Source organism: Hylaeus volcanicus, chromosome 1, assembly GCF_026283585.1.
Source record: "Hylaeus volcanicus isolate JK05 chromosome 1, UHH_iyHylVolc1.0_haploid, whole genome shotgun sequence".
Lineage (NCBI taxonomy): Eukaryota > Metazoa > Arthropoda > Insecta > Hymenoptera > Colletidae > Hylaeus > Hylaeus volcanicus.
The window spans coordinates 2,689,788-2,711,966 of record NC_071976.1 but is presented as its reverse complement, the minus strand read 5'-3'; the positions used below and the strand labels follow the sequence as shown (position 1 = coordinate 2,711,966).

At 37.5% G+C, this 22,179-nt stretch overlaps 4 protein-coding genes across 8 annotated transcripts; 2 read left to right on the top strand and 2 right to left on the bottom strand.

Moving 5' to 3' along the window:
• Positions 1-5,612: 5,612 nt before the first annotated feature.
• On the bottom strand, positions 5,613-10,587 carry LOC128873409 (glutamate--cysteine ligase regulatory subunit). Of its 2 annotated transcripts, none has more exons than XM_054116994.1 (6): positions 10,433-10,587; positions 6,702-6,764; positions 6,503-6,620; positions 6,237-6,436; positions 6,040-6,154; positions 5,613-5,972 (listed from the first exon to the last, which is right to left on the bottom strand). In XM_054116994.1, the coding sequence occupies exons 1-6, from the start codon at positions 10,451-10,453 to the stop codon at positions 5,827-5,829; spliced, it is 663 nt and encodes a 220-aa protein (XP_053972969.1). In that variant the 5' UTR covers positions 10,454-10,587; the 3' UTR covers positions 5,613-5,826. The 2 variants fall into 2 exon arrangements, with proteins under 2 accessions (XP_053972969.1, XP_053972960.1); XM_054116985.1 differs by lacking the exon at positions 10,433-10,587 and adding an exon at positions 6,904-7,450.
• On the top strand, positions 7,662-8,615 carry LOC128873422 (transmembrane protein 14C). Its single transcript, XM_054117007.1, has 3 exons — positions 7,662-7,847; positions 8,028-8,217; positions 8,289-8,615. Exons 1-3 carry the CDS (start codon positions 7,772-7,774, stop codon positions 8,353-8,355), a joined length of 333 nt encoding a protein of 110 aa, XP_053972982.1. The 5' UTR covers positions 7,662-7,771; the 3' UTR covers positions 8,356-8,615.
• On the top strand, positions 9,998-17,145 carry LOC128873392 (ornithine decarboxylase-like). 3 transcript variants are annotated; one of them, XM_054116969.1, is made up of 10 exons: positions 10,002-10,331; positions 11,801-11,826; positions 12,442-12,615; positions 12,693-12,930; positions 13,008-13,084; positions 13,178-13,351; positions 13,440-13,779; positions 13,868-14,082; positions 14,218-14,426; positions 14,551-16,029. In XM_054116969.1, exons 4-10 carry the CDS (start codon positions 12,744-12,746, stop codon positions 14,762-14,764), a joined length of 1,416 nt encoding a protein of 471 aa, XP_053972944.1. In that variant the 5' UTR covers positions 10,002-10,331; positions 11,801-11,826; positions 12,442-12,615; positions 12,693-12,743; the 3' UTR covers positions 14,765-16,029. The 3 variants fall into 3 exon arrangements, with proteins under 3 accessions (XP_053972952.1, XP_053972944.1, XP_053972936.1); XM_054116977.1 differs by lacking the exons at positions 11,801-11,826; positions 14,551-16,029 and adding an exon at positions 17,007-17,145 and having other exon boundaries at positions 9,998-10,331; XM_054116961.1 differs by lacking the exon at positions 11,801-11,826.
• Positions 16,022-20,616, bottom strand: LOC128873380 (venom metalloproteinase 3-like). Of its 2 annotated transcripts, XM_054116948.1 has the most exons (14): positions 20,126-20,616; positions 19,981-20,041; positions 19,693-19,904; positions 19,341-19,430; positions 19,076-19,259; positions 18,904-18,991; positions 18,709-18,838; positions 18,476-18,624; positions 18,347-18,399; positions 18,108-18,234; positions 17,618-17,764; positions 17,408-17,534; positions 17,240-17,350; positions 16,022-17,153 (listed from the first exon to the last, which is right to left on the bottom strand). In XM_054116948.1, exons 1-14 carry the CDS (start codon positions 20,183-20,185, stop codon positions 17,076-17,078), a joined length of 1,617 nt encoding a protein of 538 aa, XP_053972923.1. In that variant the 5' UTR covers positions 20,186-20,616; the 3' UTR covers positions 16,022-17,075. The 2 variants fall into 2 exon arrangements, with proteins under 2 accessions (XP_053972923.1, XP_053972914.1); XM_054116939.1 differs by having other exon boundaries at positions 19,981-20,616.
• Between the last annotated feature and the right edge of the window lie 1,563 nt (positions 20,617-22,179).

The window sequence follows — 22,179 nt, the reverse complement described above, 5'->3', positions numbered from 1 at the left end:
GAAAGATATATCTCTCCCGATTTCCTTCCCTCTCGTTCCATCTCTAGGCCCCACCGTTCGTGGCGTCCTTTTTCGTACCAGTCGCGGAATCCCTCTTCCTCTGTTGGCGTCGGCACCGGGTCGTTCCCTCTTTGTTCCCTTGGGGCCCTCGCCCCCTTCCGCGGTTCTGCCGATTCCTCCCTCCTCCTCCCGTCCCGCCAATGGGACAGGGAGATAGCAGACCCCGTCGAGGAGACAACATAAAGATTTAAGACTCCAAGATGCGCCAATAAACATGCTGCGGCCGTGCAGTCAGCCTGCGCTTCTCTACTGCGTTCGCTTCTGTTCCGTTTCATTCGGTTCCGCTCTGCTCCGTTCCGTTCTGTTCTGTTCTGTTCTGTTGTGTTCTGTTTCACAGCCAGCACACGGGGGAACACAACCGTACCCTCTGTGCCCGTCCACGTGTGTGTATCGTTATGGTTCTGTGTTCGTATGCTCGAGCTCTGCTTCGCCCGCTGGCACACGAGGATGCAGGCCTGCCTTCCCCGCGTTGCACGTGTGGTACCACTGCGTAACGTGCTTTCGAAAAGTGTCTCGATGCGTATGCAGATACGCGGCTTAGCATGAATAGTATCTAGATCCGCCGGTGGATAACCCGCCGCGATACCGGGGCAATCCGAGCGCCTGCACGGGCATTTCTAGAAACGAACACCGGAAGAGGCACGGGGGTACTTCTTTCCCCCTAACGAGCAGCGAAATAACCGCGAACGCCACGTAATTATTGGCTCATTTCATCGAGATATCGCGATACGATTTATATTTACTCCTTTACATTGTCGAGACATCGCACAGACTGCGGTACCTGATGATTTTAGGGGGGTTTAATTAAGATGAAACACTTGAGCTTAAAAAGAAGACATGTATTTTGGACACTTGGCAAAATGATATTAAAGCATGCTTATTTAATACTTAAGATTCAAAAGATATAATATGGAACGTTTTTATTTGATTACCTCTTGCGACACTCGATCTGTAGATCACATGCACTGAGTATCTGAATGAATAAATGATAACTCTAGGTGGATTTGGATCGGACGCTTTGTCATAAGTTTCTTGGCAATCGAAGACGAAGACTCCTCTTTGTCGATCTAAATAAAATCGAAAAGAATAAAGAAAGACACTGGTGTCGGCGTAGAAGAGGACGTGCATCAAGTATGAGGTTGAAGGGGCAACCGTCATAAATTTCTCGAGTGGACGAATTAGCAGTGGTTCCGAGTTTGGTAGCGATTACCGGGGGAGTACCCGCTAGCCGCATGCCGCATGTAATATAGACCTGCTGGAACGCGATCCCGCGTTGACAGGTGATGCAGTCGCGGAATTGCCTCTCGCATCGAGAGCATCTCACGGTGTTCGTGAGCAAAGTGCCTCGCCGTTGATGTTTCGCTAGCGCGCGTACCCCTGGAATAGAGGGGCCCCGACACGAGGGAGCGAGGAAGAGGATCGGCGGTAGCAAAGAGTATACGGCGGGAGCGAACACAGAAGCGGCTAAGGGAACGGCAGTAGCGAGTAAACGCAAAAGCGCCCTCGCTCGCTCCCGCGCGATGCAAAGACGGGGTATAAATAAGCGGCTGTCGTTTGCGGAAGCAGAAAACGGGCAAAAGGACAGAAATAAAGAAGAACTCGAAGAAGAAAGGGAGACCAGCGACAGAGAGAGGAATAAATAAGCGGTGCCGGTGGAGCGAGAGGACAGGCAAAAGTAGAAGGAGCCCAGAAGCAGTAGCAACGGCCAGAAGCAGAAGCAGGGCCTTCCTCTCTTCTGGGTCCACCGGTTGAGTCCCTTCGCCGACCAACGTTCCCTGGATCCACTACTTTTGCGGTGTGTACGACCGTCCTCGCATTGAAAACTTTCCAAGCGGTGTCCTGCCTTCCTCTACGAACGCGGCAGGTGTACTTCTGTCTCGTTATCCGGAAGGCCTCTCTTCCTCCTCGACGGCGATGCGTTCGGGTTCAGGTCGTAGATCACTCTGAGGATGTTTCGAATGTATTTTAAAGGACAAGTGATTTTGTCGTGGGAGGAACGGTGACGTAGATCCATTTAACGATCTCCGTAACGTTAATGAATGTGTTACGGGGGAGTAAATGAAAGAGGCGCGGCGAAAAGGGTACCGACGGATGCCCACTGCGCGACCCTTTTCCAGCCTCCTTACCGTCTACGCGTTTCGACCACTTGGATTCTATTAATCCAAGTATAGTACGAAGGATCATTACTTCGCGACCATATATTCTTGGAAATTAACGCTAAAGTTTGATCGTTGACGAAGTAGGAACAACTCCAATTCCGAGGGTCACCCTGCGTTAATCAAACACTGAAATTAAGTATCACGCGCAAGACTGAATGCATTTACCCGACAAGAGTTTATTCTCGGAAAGCCAGCACCCTTTTCGCGAACCCCTCGCTTCTTGGCCTTCGAAGGAGTTGCGTGGCCCCTGCACCTCGAGGGAATGTACCCAGGTGCGATGTTAATCCTTATTCAACTCTAATCTAATTAGTCCTGTTGTATGTACAAACAATTAACGCGTCGTACCGTCATTGTTTCCTTGCGATTCCAACGTTAATTAAGTCGTTCTGCCTCTAAATCGACCTCAGCACCGAACTCGTTCATCCCCCATAATTACTCCGATTCGTTCAATTAACACGATCTGGTACCTACTCGTGAACATTTCTACAAAAGTTTTATTTCGTTTCACGTTTCAACCACCGCGAGGTATGATTAGTCAACGAGCGAAGTTCGGGAACTTGCATCACTCCGAGACGAGATTCGTTATCAGCTGGCTTCGTCGAAACTCGGTAACGGTGCACGCAAATTACATGTAATTATGCAACGAGGAAATGTTGCATTAGACGTGGCACGATCCACGCCGATTTCTTGCCTCGTGGAAAACAGCTCGGCCGAGATTAGGCGTTTCCACTCGAGAAGAAAACGAAATAACAAATATCTCGACGTTCCACGTGCGAAGATTTTTGGCAGCGGGAAAGCCTCGGTGACGCAAACAGCGACTCGAGTATCCGATACCCGCGTATCGCTAATACCGAAAATTGATCGAGACGAATTAATCTTCGAGTCGGTATCGAGAAGCAATTTGATTGTCTTTCTTCGATTAGGGTCGTTCCACGCGGATTCGGATAAGTTCATGACTCTCCGCTTCGCTATCAAAGCTAGACTTAAGAGCAACTTCGCCGAAAGTGCCCAAATCCGCGTGATCCACTATCGCATTCCTTGCCAAAAAACAAATCGAACCACTAGGTGTTCGATTTTAAGCGACGATCGCTGCTACAAGTCGTCCCTCGAATTACTCGAGTCCCTCGGGGTTTCCCCGCTGGGAATTGGAGTGGCCAACCCGCGACGGACGTTGCGTACGTTACAACCCGATAGAAAAGTCAGAAAGCGAAATAGCAGAGCGATCGAGGTACGAACTATGGGTTCGTGCGCGCCCCTGCGAAAGCTCTCCTCGGAGCCGAACAAATAAATGCTGAAAAGAGGAACAAAACCGACATTATGTGGCATTAACATACAAAGTATGTCAGACCCGCGGTCCGGAGGCATAACATAGTATCGCGGCGTTCGCATACCCCGCCCGCTTTGCAGTGACCAGAAGGAGGAACGGGAAAGCATTGAAAAGAGACTGATCCCAAAAGCGGTGAACAGAGAGGGCGGATGACTCTCGGAAGAGAAACGATGAGGGACAAAAGGAGAAAGAGGGAGGCCAGAGAGGCCCCGTCGAATGTGTTCAAGTAGAACGGTGGACCATGAACTGGAGTGAGAGAGAGGTGCAATGAATGATGAACGCAGAAAGGTGTGCGTGCTGCGGAAGAGGAGCAAGGAAGAGTTCGACGAAGAAGGCCCAACAAGACGGAGTGCAAGAGAGAAGGGTGTGTACAGGGTGTCCCAATCGGAGCACGATTGTGAAAGGGGTGGATTTTTCGTACGAAAGAGGAATAAAAAATGTAGAGGGGTTCTCCAAAAGAGGCTTCAAGATTTTGTGATATTCGATTTATCTATTTTAACCCTTATCATAGGCAATCCGAATTAACCCTCAGCATTCCAAGTACAATTTCATTCTTAAATATGTTAATCTAAGGCACAAAAGAAGTCCAAGAAGATATCTGAAGATTGTACTAAAGAATCCTTTGGGGCTGAGGGATAGCAAATCGTCGACTTCATCGACTTCTGAGCTTGAAAAAGCTTTGTAATTTTAACAGAGTTGGTAAACGCTCTACATTTTCCATTTGCTTTTGAACCACGAGTCCACCCCCTTGCAATACGATTGCTGGGACACCCTGTAGCTGGATAGCGAATCGAGGGAGAGGAACGTTTACGCTATCCGCAGTCCCCCGAGGTCCCGTCCCATCGTTTCGTTGTCCCCGTGTGTGCCACGCGGTGCGGCTTAACGCAAAAGGGCCCCAGGCCCCAGGAGCGGGAGCCGGGAGTAACAGAACGCGCAGGAAAGGGAAAGATCCGAAGGCAGCCGGTGGCAAAACGAAAAATCGGCCCGCATATATCGAGGCTGCCTGCGACGACGACGACGACCGCGGCGGCGACGACGACGACGACGAGGACGACGACGACGACGACGACGACAACGACGGTGGGACACACACATAAAACGAAGGATTCCTTGTGTCCCCGCTGCCTAGCGGACTCCCGATCGGCTACCGCTAGCGATGGCTGTGAACCAGAAACGGACAAGATTTCTTATCTACGCGGGGAACTTGACACGTTGGACCATTCTGTTATACACGACATAGGCAAAGATAACGCGCTCGACATGTTATCGGTATGTATCGGTGAGAAGAAGTGTACAAAATTCGAATGTACTGCTATGAATGTTAATTAAAAAGGGAGTCATTAATTGGACATATAGAAAAGCAAACTAAACCTCCATTTAGAATGTTTCCCAATAATAGGTGCAGTAATCGATATAAAACAGATTACATACCCTTATAAATTAAACAAACGAGCAAACATACGATTAACTCATTTTCTAGTGGTAGTGTTCAAGATTGTGATCAAGAGTTAATACTTTACCGACCGGTGGTTGAACGTCCTACACACGTTTCATCAATCATTCAACTTTAAATACTTCCCTAACGTTTCTATTTTAATTAACACTCTCACGTGCGAATACTTATATTCGTAATTAAATCTAAAAACATTTTAGCAAAGTATCGGTTACCATAAAAACTGATTCATAAGTGTCTCAGAGTAAAAAGACAAGTAATAGACCGCCAGTCGGTAAATGTCAACGACTAGTTACCAGTTTATTTTTCTAAGATAACCAATACTTTGTTATCTGCTGTTGAGGTAACATTATTAAATACATAACAATATTAAAAAAAAAAAAAAAACAGAGTCCTCGCGAGTTACACATGCCCAACGCTACCCAATGTCTCCACGCCGCTTTTGCAGCTTTACTTTAGCGCTCACTAGCCACTAGCGAAAATTTATACGTGTATCCAAGACGACATATTCCGACACGTTTGCGGAATGTATCATTTTACAGTGTCGAGAAGATAATTCTCAATTAACGACCGGAACTTAAGGGATATTAAATTAGGAATAAAATTGACCCACTTATGCGAATTAAGTTTACTTCCACAAATGTGCATATAAAATAAACTTTATAGATACAAGAATGAAATTAATTATTACAAATATAATATAGATTCGGTAAGTACGAAACACCAAAATTTATAACAGTTTATAATTGTAAATATTAATATAATGTGTACCACAGAACTGATTGTTACCTAGTGCCTTATTATACTAGTAATAAGAACAATTATTATTATTTTGTTATTTTCTTCATGTATATTAAGTAGCCCTTTGAAGATAAAATACCGCGACACTTCAGATGAACTTGGTATCTTGTAACCCAATATAAGCTTACATTGTCGTTTAGCAATCCGTTTAACTCTTTTTGTGGGAGAATCTCTGAAAATGAAAAGTGCAATTATAGTGAAATTATGTTTACATGATATTTTATAACAAGTATACTTACGGCCAGGATCACTGTGAGTCAACAACTGCACATCATTTTCTTTAGTGAATTCCTGCAAAGCTGGTGGTACAACACAGCAAGTAGCTAAGCTAATTTGTACAATATTAGGCTTCACCTGTATTGATAACAAATTATGAAATTGGCATAATGCATACAAAAATAATAATTAAACACCACAAAAACAATAGCAATCTTACATTTGCCCACTGAAATATATCAATAAATTCATTTGTATTGACATCACTCAGGCCAACACTGGACAATTTACCAATTTTTACATATTCTTCTACTCCAGCCCATAATTTTTTCAAAGATGTCAGTAGTTCTTCCGAACTTTCTTTGCCTTCATAGGCAATAACCAAAGACTCGATTGCATTTGTGTTCAAAGAATTACAGACTGACAACACAATACAATATATAATTAATAATGTTAATATCAAACTTAATGAAATATCTTTTTTACCTTGATCAATAGCTTCCTTCAATAAGTCTACATCGGGTGAGGACATAAATACCTTCACAGTTATCTTGACATCTTCTCTATTGATATCTTGCAAAGCATTATCTTCTTTTCCTTTAATCTAAAAATGAATAAGGTTTTAGAAACTTAGAAATACACTCTCTAAATATTTATAAAGTAAACAAAAATTAATTATACGTACAATCATTGGGTTCTCACCACTGCCTTCATTCTCTCTGAGCACAATCTTCAGTGTTTCAATTAGCTGCAAAGAGACATCATGTGAATCATGATAGGACAATTTTCCATTGCTAGAAGCTACATAACCTCAAGAATTATAGTTGCAACTATGTAACATCGAGAATTTGATTTATTTTATGTTTAAAATACCGTTATAAACCGACCTCATCCGTTGGATTTTGACTTGCTTTTGTTTTTGGCTCATTCAGAGAAAGTATATTCCCAGTTCTAATTAATATGTCGTGTGACAACATAATAGACAACAAAATTTGTAGGATACTAGCGAACGTGTAGCGGATGACTAACCACAGATCTTACAAGAATACTGATATCACATATCGTAGATGTGTGATTAATTGCTCGTGATGAGTTCAATCATAGAGGATTTGTCTGACTACGCAATTTTCCTTCTACAGATAATTGTATCGCGTAAAATACAAAAAGCATACATTTATGCAACCTATAGGCGCACGTGCCTTCCTAACTTCTGTATTATTTTTATAGTATTACTCTCAGACCACTCACGCGTAATTGACTTGTTAGTTTTCATAAATCATAATTAAAGCTTTCAAATTTTACTCCTAATACAATACAAATAAAAAATAAAATTATTGCAAAACGATTTGTCAAATTTGATAAAAATGGATACTTGATAAATTTGATAAGAATTAAATCTATACAACACAGTTTTTCATTGACGTGTCATTCGATATTTTTTCTAGGTTGGAAAATGTTCTCTATTTCGATAGACTTTTCTTTATATGGAAATTTCGGACTTTAGTTTGAATTGGACCTCATGGATCCATTACGCGCCACTACCGGTGGATTATTGCGGTTACTATAGATTGCGCAATAATCGCAATACCGCAAAGCTTAAAAAAACCTCTCTATAAAACGGATACACCACGTCTACAATTATGATGTGCAAAAAATAAATACATTCTGTTTATCACTCGCAGTTCTGATAGTCGAGTGTGGTTGAGTGTACAAGTTTTTCAGGGAAACAACGAAATTGTAATCATATAAAACAAAATGCCTTTTGATATAGTTGCGTACTCGTATGCTGCCACAGTTGCGGCCGGTGGCATACTTGGTTATGTGAAATCACGTATGTTGTCTAATTTTGTTAGTTAGATATTATGTTTCTTCTTTAGCATTTCCACATTTGCACTGTCATAGCAGCTAATTAAATATTTGTACCATCTATTTCGTGTATTCATAAATATCTCAACTTTCAAGAGTAATAATTAGAGCAAAGAAACAATATCAACGAATCATTTTTCTAAAGATTCGATCCCTTCTTTGGGTGCCGGACTTCTCTTTGGAACAATTTTGGGTTACGGAGCTTATCAAACTTCAGCAGATCCTACCAATGTCGGAGTCCTCTTAGGAGCAAGCTCGACTCTTGGGGGAATTATGGGTTATCGCTTTTATAACACTGGTAAAATAATGCCAGCTGGAGTAATCACCCTGATCAGGTACAATTATATAAATAAATTGAGTATTATGAAAATTACTAATTGTTCCAATGTGTTTGATTTTCTTTTAGCGCTGCAATGATTGTCAGAACTATTTTCAAATATTTTACTGCAGTTCCACCAATGAAGGCACAATAAATAAGGATCACTCAACATTCACAGTCAATAAGTTTATCAATCATAATATTTTAACACTACCTGTGTTTCTTATGCATTTCTGTAGGTGAAGTGTCAACTGGATGTAAATGATACAATGTATTGTTAATGATTTACAATATTATTTAAGTTAGTTATGAAAATACGTGCATACTAGTGTTCTACAAATTGCTTTGTAATAATAATAGCCTAAAACAATACAATTATAATTATTTTACCATTCTATATATTATGAAAATACATATCAGTATGTTCATGATTGTTAAAATTGATAATAGCATTAGTATAGTACATAATTATACCTCGTTTCTATTCCAATTTGATATCTTCTAATGATAGATTACTAACCGTTTTTTTAGCCAAGTTATTTATATTTATTTCCTCTAAATAAACTCTTGAAAAATTTATAATCTCAATGTGTTTTTACAATGCTCCTATGTTAGACATGTTTACAAACCTACCCTTTTTTTTTACCTTCGAACTTTAAGGAAAATTGTGACGAATTTCATAATACATATCGCGAACTCGACTTGGTATTTACGTATTACGGAAAATACGCGTAAGTTCAATTAAAAATGTAACAACGGAGTACGAAGAAGATAGTATTATCTCAATTGTTTGAGATACAAAATACTCGAATAACAATTAAAAAAAAATTTTTTTTAAAGTTTTAATCGTCAATGTCGGTATAATTAAATAAATATTTTTCTTTTTAATCTTACATTCGTTGTAAAAGTTTCAGTATATTACAGATATTGTTTCAATATTGATAATACTTGCCAGTCAGATTCGGAAATTATCTGGAATTACCGAAACCTCCAAAACTGAAGCATTGTGATAACCAAAATTAATTCCTTCTTAATACTACTTGCTTTAAATACTCATTTGGTTTTCCCGTGATGACACACGAAGACACGATCAATTCTATTTCATTATTTTTATCTATGTTACGAACCTGTTTTCATGATTATTCAAAACTGTATATATAAAACTGTATAACTCGATAGTGTAATGTATGTATTTCATAGATTAAACTGATGATACTTCTAGTCTAATGATTAGATAATGAAAAGTGTATCATGGGATAATATACTTTCATTAACGTAGCGATGTAATTAAAAAAAAAAAAGATTGAGCTACATGTATTTTGACCTTCAAATGACATTGAATAAAAGAAATATTTTTTGTATAAAAAGAAATGGTCAAAAAACAAAGTAACGTGTAAATCAGGGTGTAAGGTGCTTATAATAAATATATTATTTCGTTAGATTACATCCTGCAACGCCACTCAAAATTCATTTGCGCATACATCATCGAAGTAAAAATAGCCTAATGGTGCTGAATCGATTTACTGTTATATTGCAGCATTCTGTGCTTATATAGCATTCACAACGCTGCAAGATTATTCACCTAACTCTATTTTTACGAAAATTACCAAGAAATAGCAGAAAAGTAGCGATCTAAAGACATTCTTTGATTTCAGTCCGCAAATGGTAAAAGTTATTGGTTTAAATTCTAATAATCGACTGCACGCGATAATCGATTAAAAGCTCGAAGTTCGAGTTACAAAATCGAACGCGCCCCGTGCTGGTTACTTGCGAGAACCTTTCCGGGAGCTCTTGCTCGGTGGTGTGTCCGTGGGAGGAGGTTCTACGGGTTTCACCAGGTTTTACGAATTCTTACGAAACAAATCACGACTATCGAGTTAAACGATCGGGCGGGTCTGAATTCGCTCGTAACTCATTGTGTGGTTACGAACGAGCAAACGAATGTTTTTTCTCGACACCTTTAACGAAGAACTGGTTGCGAGAGACTTCGACAGGCACTGGTCGCCATACGAACGAAGCTTCAACCTTCATCGACCGATCTGACTGATTTTTGAGATCCAGTCACCGAAAACTTCCATCATTCCGTCAATAACCGAGTGCCGACCCGCAGGGTGGCGATCATTTGATAAGGTACGTAATGAAATGCATATTCGATGTGCCTTTTCGAGCATACGGCATTAGCCATGTCGGTAGGGCACGTCTGTCACGTGAAGATTTTCGTTATCGCTTACTTTGCAAGTTCCTTGTACCATAAGTGGGCTTCTCGGTGTGAAATGTTGTATAACAACGCAATCCGTGTACGGTGAATCATGATTTTCACTATTTTCCTGCACCGAGTTTCCTCATCACATGCAATTCCAACGTCGACTCAGTTTTCTGATCTTTGCATTATCTGGTGTTTCCTCGATTTCATTAATGCTTCTTATCTGTATTATACGACGTTAATCGATTCGAGTGCAAATTGTACGCTCGATACAATACATGTTACCATAATAGTACAGCTTATTTGCAAACATTGTACCATCCTGGCAACATTATGTTTGCGGTGCAGTTTGTATTTCGATGATGTGTTATCTTGAAGTAGCTGGTACCTAACTCCGTCTGATATTTCCTGTGCGAACCAGTAAAATCAGAATGGATCGTGTGGATTTTGTTTAAATTTTAATGTAAGAGCTAACTATTTTTTCCCCCCTATCCGCACTGATAATGCGAATGTCATGTATGTTTTTAATGATTTTTATCCTTTCAATAACAAGAACAGAAGCAATAATAATTCCTATAGCATTACTTTGGCTACTTAGTCAATTGGTTCACATATGTTAAATATGTATTTGTGTATATATGAAATTAATCGATATGAATATTAAAATTAATATTGTATTTTTCTCCTCAAATGAAATATTCTAGTATAAGCAATTATTATTTTCTTATGCAATTAAATATTTATATGTTCAATACTTTCATAAATTTTGTAATTATTCTTTTGGGTTCACAATGCTTACTTTTAGAGCACTATAATCGATAACAAGCATTGTATTTAGAAATGATGTATGTAATGTTATAATGCACACCTGTATTTTACCTGTGACTATGTTACACAGATGTTATCAGACGTCAGTCAAATGATTTTGATGAACGATTGTAATCAAGAATTTTCAACAGCGTAGTATAGATTAAATGTGGTATTTCCATGCCCCCAATGAAGACTTGATCTCTGAGTGGCGTGTGCATTACCCCTCCATGTCTAATTGGTTCTCTGTGAACCATGTATTTCTTGGCCGTCAGATAAGCTTTGTTCCATGAAGTAGACTTGGTACCACGCAAAGCACAGTCTGATAGTACTTATCTTTCTCGTATAAATAGTGGCCCAAATAGTTACTTCAGGTTCAGTATTGTCCTGTATTCTTGCTAGTTCACAACTCTCCTTCGTTGAGCAACGTTTAACCATTATAAAACAGTATAATATTCCAATAATTTCTACTTCTTTTTATTGTGTTATTGTTCCCATTAAATTATTGCAAAGATAGTTGTCTCACAAAGAATCAAACATCCCAAAATTTTAATACAACTGATTTATTGGTTTATATGTGTTATAAAAGCTACGAGAATTACTTTTAAAAATCAGGTAAGTTTCCAAAACCTCTTTCTTTAAAAATGCAAGCATAGGATCTGCTTTATATTAATTTGTAACTTATTGTATAATTATTTTATGATTGGTTTACTAAATTGGAAATTATTATAGTCACCTTTAATAAAGATTTTCATAGAATTTACATCAATATTTTTTTCATATAAATTGTTGGCTGATATCTTTTTATGTCTGACAAAAAAGTATATGTAATTAATTCTGATAAAATATGATAAGATAAATTAAATTTGGGCATGTGTCACCAAATGTATTGATCTATACAAAAATTAATGCTTGAATACTGAGCAGTTTTAAATTCATCGGTTTTTCTGGTTCTCATACATTCTTCTGAACAAAGAACATGCAACAATGACAGAATGTTTTATGATATGATCCTTTTGTGTATTCTGATTGCTTCGCATGTCTTTTGTTTAACGAATTTTATTGTTGTCTGTGACAGTTGATATTAAAATCATAATTATAGTAATACAAGTAGTTTGCTTGTAGGAAATTATTAAAACATATTTTAGTCCAATTCATTTTACTTGAGAAATATTTAGTGACAATGCAATAAATAATAATGACATTAAATACAAATTTCTTTCATTTTAGGGTTCTATCTGCGATAGACTGGTAGGCCAGTCTATTGGTGGGTGTGTGAATAACTGCGGCAACTGGAAGTTGGCCCTGAACGCAGAGCCCCCGTGGCTTTGCTAGCACCCCCATAGTGATCTTGTCTTAAACCGCCTCCTCACGACAAACGCAATTCTCATTGACAGCTGCCTCGTACGTAGTTATGTTTAGCAGTGTAAACTGATGGAGTATCATTCAATTTTATGTAATTTAATAATGTTTTATTTTAGTTTGCTGCCTAGTGCCTACAGAGTACCCTTTAGAAACCCAAAATAATCAACATGAAGGTCACGAATCAGGACGAACGTATCCATGTCTTGGACAATGCGTCAAACGTTATGAGCGTCATCGAAGATATTGCATTCAGTGGATTGCAAGAAGAAGCATTTTATGTACTTGATATCGGAGACATTGTCCGTAAACATCAAATTTGGAAGGAGAAATTGCCACGCGTAGACCCATATTATGGTAAAATAATCGAAAAATATTGTACATTACATTCTATCGCGAATTAAAAATTAATTAATTCCGTTTCTAAATTTCAGCTGTAAAGTGTAATGACAACTTAGTTGTCATCGAGGTATTAGCTGCTCTTGGTATTGGTTTTGATTGCGCATCAAAAGTAAGTGTAATTTGATATTATGTTATTGATGTTAAGTAACGAATACCTGAGATAGAAAACCTAATTAAAATTGGTTATCAATGTTATTTATAGACGGAAATTAACAAAGTATTAAGCGTCGGAGTAGACCCATCTAGAATTATTTTCGCGAATCCAGCTAAACCAGCCTCGCATATTCGCCACGCTTCTGCCGTTGGTGTAGATACAATGACAGTGGATAACGAGAGCGAGTTACATAAAATTAAGAAGTTGCATCCAGATGCCAAAGTAAGGACACATAAAGGTCATTTCTAAGTGACTTCGCGTAAACTAACGTTTACATTTCACACTTATTCTCGTAATTGTTTTATTTCAGATTGTTATTAGAATTCGTTGCGACGCAGAAGTAGCTCAGTGTCAGTTAGGCATGAAATTTGGTTGTGATCCTATTTACGAAGCCCCCAACCTTCTGCACCTTTCACGCATGTTAGGGCTTAATGTTGTTGGCATCAGTTTCCATGTTGGATCTGGCTGTCAGGATCCCCCAGTGTTTCATCGCGCTATACGTCATGCTAAAACATTATTTGACTTCGCAATGGATCTCGGTTTCAAACCGTATCTGTTGGATATCGGCGGTGGCTATCCTGGAAATAAAGGTTCGAGCATTGACAAAATTGCCGATGTTGTTAATAAAGCACTTGACGAGTACTTCGACAGTAAGTAATCATAACAATTGTTTATGGTTAGTTAGAATCTATTACTGGCTTTCGTTCAGTTAAAATAATAAAAAATAATAATTTTTAGCCGATGCCGTTCACATAATCGCCGAACCCGGTCGTTTCTATGTTGCATCTGCATTCACACTTGCAACTAGCATTCACAGCAAACGTTCGGTGCGTGGCAACGAAAATTTACCGAATACAATTACGCACAATATGTATTACATCAATGATGGCGTTTATGGCTCCTTCAATTGTTTGCTTTACGATCATCAGCATGTCACTCCTATACCTCTAAAGGTAAGCAGTAGCCTTCGTTTATTTTTATTTCAATTACTAAGTATCGAATTGCTCATCGGCTTTCGTTATAAACGTTTTAGCGTTAACGATGGAATGATGATTCGTTTCTAATAATAAACATTTTGGCATTAACAGAAAGGTTATGGAAAGATGATTCCCTCAAGTATTTGGGGACCAACTTGTGATGGATTGGATCAAGTGGTGGAAAATGTTTTGTTACACGAAATGGATCTTGGCGATTGGGTTATTTTCGAAAATATGGGAGCGTACACGTTACCGGTTGCTTCTCCATTTAACGGATTCCCTGTACCGAAGGTTCACATCGTTTCCGACGAAAATATTTGGTAAGTTATAGCTTTACACGATATTTTAACATAATAGTTATTTGATGCATTTTAACTGCGGTATTTACTTTGTTGAAGTAATGCAAAAACATTCTTTTACCCGTACATGTAATATATTTTACAGGCTGCTTTTAAAAGATCTTTTGCCTCTGACCGAAGAACATTTTGTTATCGGCAATACACCAGCTAATTTACGACTTGGTCTGGATATTGGGGGAACTGATATCAATGCATGGCGTAATCCAAACATTGAATTGACGTCGGCTGAAATCTTGGTTGATACTAATACTCCATCATCATTCATCTACGATTATGTTGAGGTTGATCCTCTAAATTAATTTGAATACATCGCATACGCGGCAAACGTACTAAGAAAAGTCCTCGGCATTTCTGCGAAACGTCATATTCTTATTTTATCACACATGATCATGACATAACCTCAAATTAGATATTCTTTTGAGGTTAATAATTTTGTGATTATATATTTCTTAGTATTTATCTTTGTTAGCTTGAAAGAAAAACCATACGATCGTGTGTATTTTTGATCTTCCGCTTTTATTCCAAGCTTATATGAACTCAAGCATTATTAACATTGAGTGCCATTGTTCAGAAAGTGAAATGCTTATATACTTTTCGCTTTAATTGAAGGTTAAGAACGTGCAAATTATTTTCATTCTGAGATGATATAGGTATATTAAACTTGCGTTGCTTCTAAGTGACCGAGAGATAAAATACGCATAAATTATAATAATGCACAAGTAAATCATGTGTTCAGAATGTTGTTGAAAAATAACCTTAAAAATAACGTAGATGTTATTCTGCTGCATGATTCACTGAAAATGTTTGCATAGGAACATTCATTATATCTCTCTAGGAATGTAGTTTCTTAAATATTCCATATAAGCTTTCATAATATTTAGAAGTGTTTACCTAACTCTTTCGTGAGTATTTACAATTTGCACGTTTAACATAGACATTGAAGCCATTTTTTTTTAAATATAAATCATATAAGTATGAGTTAGTGGAAGAGTTAGCTACAAGAGAAAAAAAAGTGTTTGCGAGTGTTTTTATGAACGATTTCACGTCCGTGCTTATGGTGATGATTTCATGCGGTTTTATAACACATTTGTAAAACACAAATACTACTTACATGATTTATATGAAGGATAAAAAAAGTAGTAGTTTTGTGAAAAGGCTTAAATGTTGAATAGTTTATATATATAGATATATGTGAAGTATTTAAATGATTATTGTAATTTATCTCGTGGTTAAAAATGAAGATAAAAAAAGTTAAAAAAGAAGGAAGGAAAAATGTAATCAATAACATTGAAGGTGACGTACGTGTCCAACTTATGTATAACGACAAGCACAAACGTTTCTACTTTCTCGATTTTATTTTTCGTTTCGAATACACCCAAAACAAGAACTCTGTAGGACTGCTAGGAATTTTAGGGCATTGAGGCAGCTGTCACAGGAAGGAAAGATAATTAGTTTCTTATTAATTATTACTGTCATTGTATTATATGTCAGCTATTATTATTGTTAATTAATTATTATTAATGAATGAATACATGTAATGAAATATACAAAATTAGTACACTTATTCACAGCTTTTATTCCTTCTTTAATCGCTATGCTCACAGAAATCTGGATACCACTAGATATTACTCGATAACTAATTGTAAGTTTAACCGATTAGCAATCTAGGAGTACCATGTACCGCGAGTGAAAGATAAACAGCAGCGTTGTAAACTGCAGTAGTGACTTAGAGATAAAAATAATGGCGTTTCATTGATTTAAAGATTTAATGAGATTTCGTCATTATCATAGAACATATTGAAAGTTCAAATCTCAAGTACTACCGAGAGATACGAGGCTGTGCAACGAGTCTAGCGAAAGATAATTGGATTAATAATTTTGGAACGAAGGACTTGGTTAGCAAAGTAAATACAGAAGTTCGCATAACGCGTCTTACTTGAAAATGATACGTGTGACAATTACATCAGTTATCGTAATAATGCCGCTCGTCTCTTGTATTACATAATTACGATGTCCTCTAGAAGTTGATCGATAAGAGGATCGTATATGTTTCTCGTATATGTATTGTATCGATGACGTATTATTTATCTATGGATGACGTTTAACCCATTTCGAACTGCTATTTGCGATAGGATTGGATACCGATGCACTTTTATGAAGTTAAAGTCTGATCTCAAAACCTTCTCGGAGATTTATTCTAAATGTGTCGATAACGAATCTTTCCCGTAAAAGAGACTCTTAAAAGTTTTTCCGTTTCGTTTAACTGCTAATACTTTGATTAGTTATGAGCTTTCAGTAGATATAAGTACAAATTTCAAAGTTTGGGATTCAAACGCGTGCATTTGCTTTGTATAAATAGCATAACACTTAGAAGGCGCGTGAATTCTTGGAACTCACGTCGGACAAAAAGATCAATCATGTTAGCAACGCAAAGATTATATTATCGTGTAATTTGATTGATAAGTGTGACGCGAAATTTATATTTATTGCCGTTCGAAGAGAGGAATCTTAACAAACTCGATTTGTATCTTGATTGTTTAGGATTTTGAACCAAGGGACTGCGTCAGAGTTACTTCGAGGAATTCTCAGTGATCTAAGCGTGGCTTAAGTTTACTTCATCCCCGATAGATAACTTCTTTCTTGCTTAGACTCGGCTCCTTCCAACACGCATTGTCCATCGAGGCATATCTATCAACCGAAAAATTGTCATTTATTGATTTACCGCGACATAAAATTTTTAAAAATGAACGATTCTCTGATAAATCGTGACTTACGAGATCAGTTCCACAAGAAGAACCCTCCGTTGCTGCCGCAATTGCATCACATACGCCGTTGGTACCGGGAGCTTCGCAGATCAGTTCGTAGCAGATGGAAGGCGAGTTTTTCTGAACAATCGTCGCAAAATTAACATAAGATTGTTTACGTAAATTCCGAATACTTACGTTACACGCGCCGCCGCCGTATACTTTTTCGCATTGCTCGTCTACGGTCATCAATTTTCCAGGTAAAATGGTTCTTATCGCTGTGGCTCTCGGAGGTTCGTCGTAAACACATTTTGCTCTATCTTCGCTGAATATTTTAAAAAAGGAAACCAATTTCAATTGGAAATTTTATCTTAGGAATTGGTTAAAAAAAAAAAAAAAAGGGATCACCTGATAAATTTGCGAAGTGCATTTAAGCTACAATTGGACCATTTGAATTCTTTCTCGCTCAATACTAAAGTGGTTGACATGATGTAATCGTCGTCTGGCGAGCACTTTCCAGGATCTCTCGGATTCTCGTCGTGATGAGATCCCAGTCTGAATTAATAACAATTTTTTTGTTATAGGTACAAGTTAGGTCAGTTAAATCAACACGTTGACTGCCAGAGAAATATTCGTGAAAATTTCTGCTAGGATTAAATATTATTCAGACTATCGGAAACGACATAATCAAACATCCGTCGTGGTATTTATTTTTGTTAACTTCATCAAAATACACGAATTTCAATTAAATTCATTTCCCGCGAAGCTTAACTTTCAGAATTAATTTTTTTAGTTCTTCAGCGAAAAGCACTGTCACCCACATATGGGTGACGTGGCGATCAAACGTGTTAAAAAGATTTAAAAAAAAAACAAAAAAAAACAAACAAACAAAACTTACAAATGCCCCAGCTCGTGAGCTGCTGATATAATACCACTGAAACCGCCATTGTCTTCAACTATGCCAGCAGCTTCTGAAGTGTTTGTTATGCTATTCCTGTTGCATGCGCCAGCCACATAAGAGTATCCTGCCGATGTCAATCCACGTCGTTATTGCTTTCAATGTGCGCTAACATTGACAGTGACATTAAATCAAATTTTATATCGAGTTATTTATGTTTGTACAGGAAACATACTCACCTATCGTCGAAGTATCGCACAAATGTGCGTCCAGTTTGTTACACAAATTTAAACTGAAAGGAAACGAGTCCTTTAGCGAAACAAAGGTATGTTGTATGTTTGAATAGAATCAGAGAAACAATCACTTACTGCGTCATGGTCAGTGCTAGGTCGTAAATTTTCCATGGAACTCTTCTGTCCTTGTAGAAATAACTTGCCATACCCTCCAAAGCCTTATCAGCGTCTAATAAATTTGAACCGAAACGACCCTGTCGTACATATGGAATTGCTCCTGGGTCCTGCACAAAAAAAAAAAATAAAAATAAAAAAAAGAATAGGCAATGAAGATAACAGCAGCGTGCTTGCAGTGTACGGTCACTTACCATGCCTACAATTATACCTGCGATGTTTAATCGTATTTTTGGTTCAGTTATTGCGCGATATCTCAAATTCACTCCGTTCCAGAACGCTACGATATATCGTTTAGCTTGCTCCATGTTTCTACCTAGCATTCTAAAACGAAAGAACGTCACTCTCGAAAATCGTGTCATTTTTATGCAATTGAATCGATTACTTACGAATATAAACTATCGTCGATGACTACCAAGACTTCTGGATATACTACATCAGGAACTGGATACTTGTTAGGTATTGAATTTGTTATGTCTAGAAACGAACAAGAAAAATTTTGTTTTTAATTAGAAGCTAATTTGGTCTTTCATCTACTGAAATTAAAATAAACGTGCTTACTAAACGCTTCGCTGTTCCCAGACGGAATCTTTTTATAAATAATATGATGGTACGTGTATTTTAAATCGTTTACGTCGCTTTTATTGAAATATGGTTTGAACGATCCGTTCTTTCTATACAAAACGTCTCTGATGACACGTTCTGGTAGGGAGCGTATGACCAAGTTCGAAGGAAGAGATCCGTCCTAAAATATTATCGAACCGCGTAAAAGATCCATACGCGCATTCATCGTATAATTATTCCAATAATTAATTACAGAACTCACGAAAAGAGGGTGCGTATCGTTGTGCATTTTGAACAAGATCGATGCTCCTGCGTCTTCGTCTTGCATTGTTGTTCCGATATCTTTCAGGGCCTAAACAAAATTATTTTCTGGCTCATTTATTATAAAGATACGAACAATAAACGACCTTCCAAATGTTACAGTGCCTTATGCGATTGCGTAATACACGTGGCTAAAATGATAAAGCGCAGTAAGTGGGTGATTTCAATGTATGAATAATGATTAAAACCAGCCCACGAATGTTATCAGCTCCGAAAGACTTTCAAACATAAGTTACTCGAACAGAGCTCATACTTTCTAATTTGTAAATCAATAAATATGTTTCGGAGCATACGTTCGGTATCAAAGTATACTGGATTCCTTCTGGGGCTTGTTGATCGGACTTCACTGTCCACAAAGGTGTATCCACGCTAGCGAGGTATCCCTCGGTGTTACTTAAAGAGAGTTTGATGTCGCGGTCGAAAGCTTTCAGATGCAATACTTTTCTGCCATTCTCGTTTATGACTTTCATCGAATGCTGAACGGGTACCACTTCGTAATCGGGCACTGTAACGAGACGCTTAAGGACATCAAAGAAATTTCACTCGCAGGTAATTTTGTTTTACAAAAATTGTTGATTTACCGGCGTCAGGCGCCGTGTGAAATATTCCCATGATTTCGTCCGGAGTCAGCAATTCGTGTAGCTGCGAAGTATAATTAATATTAAGGACACAGACGTCTCGGTTGTTTAAAGAAATAATTGTTAAATGTTCTAGAATATACGTTACCCGAATGGTGTGACACATGAATGGAAGCACAGCCAAGCACAGATAAATTAGGATATACATTATGATAGGAGACGCAAACAAACACAGTAGCAACTGTACTTTAATCGTGACACTGTAAAATAGTATAAAAAGTAATTAAAATTATTCTCGTACTTGAATTTAGTGTCTTTCAATTCAAACTGCGTTCATTTCTAGTTTTTATTTGAGAACATATTATTTGTTTATGTACAACATAAGTCCAATACAAAGACAAAAACAGTCTGCAGGGATTATCGAAAGAGTAAGGCTGAACCGTTGTTGGGTCGGAATTTAAATAGTGCGAAATCTGTTTATTATTATCTATGCAGTAGAACACCTGTTCATATATTATATAATTATTGTCGATTTTTGACGGACTTAGACATGATTTATGACCCGGTGTACACTTGTTATGGTGATCAATGCTTCCATCTGCTACAAAATTGAATAAAAAGTTCTGCTTCTTATATAGATGTATATAAACAAAGTCGACTTTGTTTTTTTATTTATTACACATAAAGGGGGTGAGTATTATACAAATATAAATAAACATAGGGTAAGTATTTATAATATTTAACATAGAGACGTTAGTGATACTCCTTTTATTTCATTATTTAAACACAAATCCTTAAACAAAGTGCAGCATTCAATTAATTAATTAATTCAATTGAATGTTGCTTCAATTACTTTTCTAAGATAACTTATGCATTTAGCAATTAAAAATCCAAGTCAACAGCTCTAGCAACATTCAGGGATCATTGTTGATACGATTCAGGATTGTTATTAACAAATGATTAATGAATCTTAGAGTACGTATAATCATTTACTACGAACGCATACTAGCGTTCGATATTTTCGATAATTAGTCAACTTTCCAGGGATAATTTATGAACTTGTGCATTTGAAGTAGCTAGCCTAGACCTGTATCAACATTCAAGGACCATTGTTATTCAGATTCCGATTGTTATTGAACAATTATCAACAATTTTCAGACGAGAATACGGGAAAGCCTATTATAACAATGCACGCTAAGGTTCGATATTATCGATAATTTATTAACTTTCTAGGCATAATTCGTTAACTTTGGCAATTGTAGAATGTAGCCAAGACCTCTAGCAACATTTAGGGATCATTGTTGATACGATTGCGTTGATAATTCATTGCAAAAAGTGCATCAAAGTAATTAGTTGTCTCAATGTAGATGAAGCGACGCTATAACCATCTCGCGGTGGAATGGTGGAACTATAATTACCGACATTACAGGAAGAAATTGAAAAATACTTATACAATCTATTTTATTATGTTTAATAATAAACTGGTAGTCCTAAAACAAACATTTAATATTAAAAATCATTAGTAGAAGTTAAAATAAGTAAATAATTACGAAGCCGGTAACTGGTCGACAGTGGCGCCATCGGTGGAAAAACGCCAAGGTTTGTCCCCGAATAGTTCCAGACTTCAACGGATAGATGGCGCCATTAATTTTTTTATTTAAAAAAACAAATAATTTAAGGGTTAAAAAAATGGTTTTCATTCAAATTTTAATGTCACATTGCTGGCTCACTTATTTGTTATTGCATACAATAGTAAAAAAAATTTTTTTTACATGCATGTGGCGCCAACTAGCGGTTGGAAATGGAACTAATTTCGGAGTTTGGTCTGCGCCTCTCTCGGGAAAACGCTCCAGTTTGTCCTCGAATAGTTCCTTTGTTTAGCGCTAGATGGCGCCATTTGTATGTTTATAAAAATATTTTTTTTATTATTAACAAATAAGTGAGCCAGCAATGTGACATTAAAATTTGAATGAAAACCATTTTTTTAACCCTCAAATTATTTGTTTTTTTAAATAAAAAAAAACCAATGGCGCCATCTATCCGTCGAAGTCTGGAACTATTCGGGGACAAACCTTGGCGTTTTTCCACCGATGGCGCCACTGTCGACTAATTACCGGCTTCGTAATTATTTACTTATTTTAACTTCTACTAATGATTTTTAATATTAAATGTTTGTTTTAGGACTACCAGTTTATTATTAAA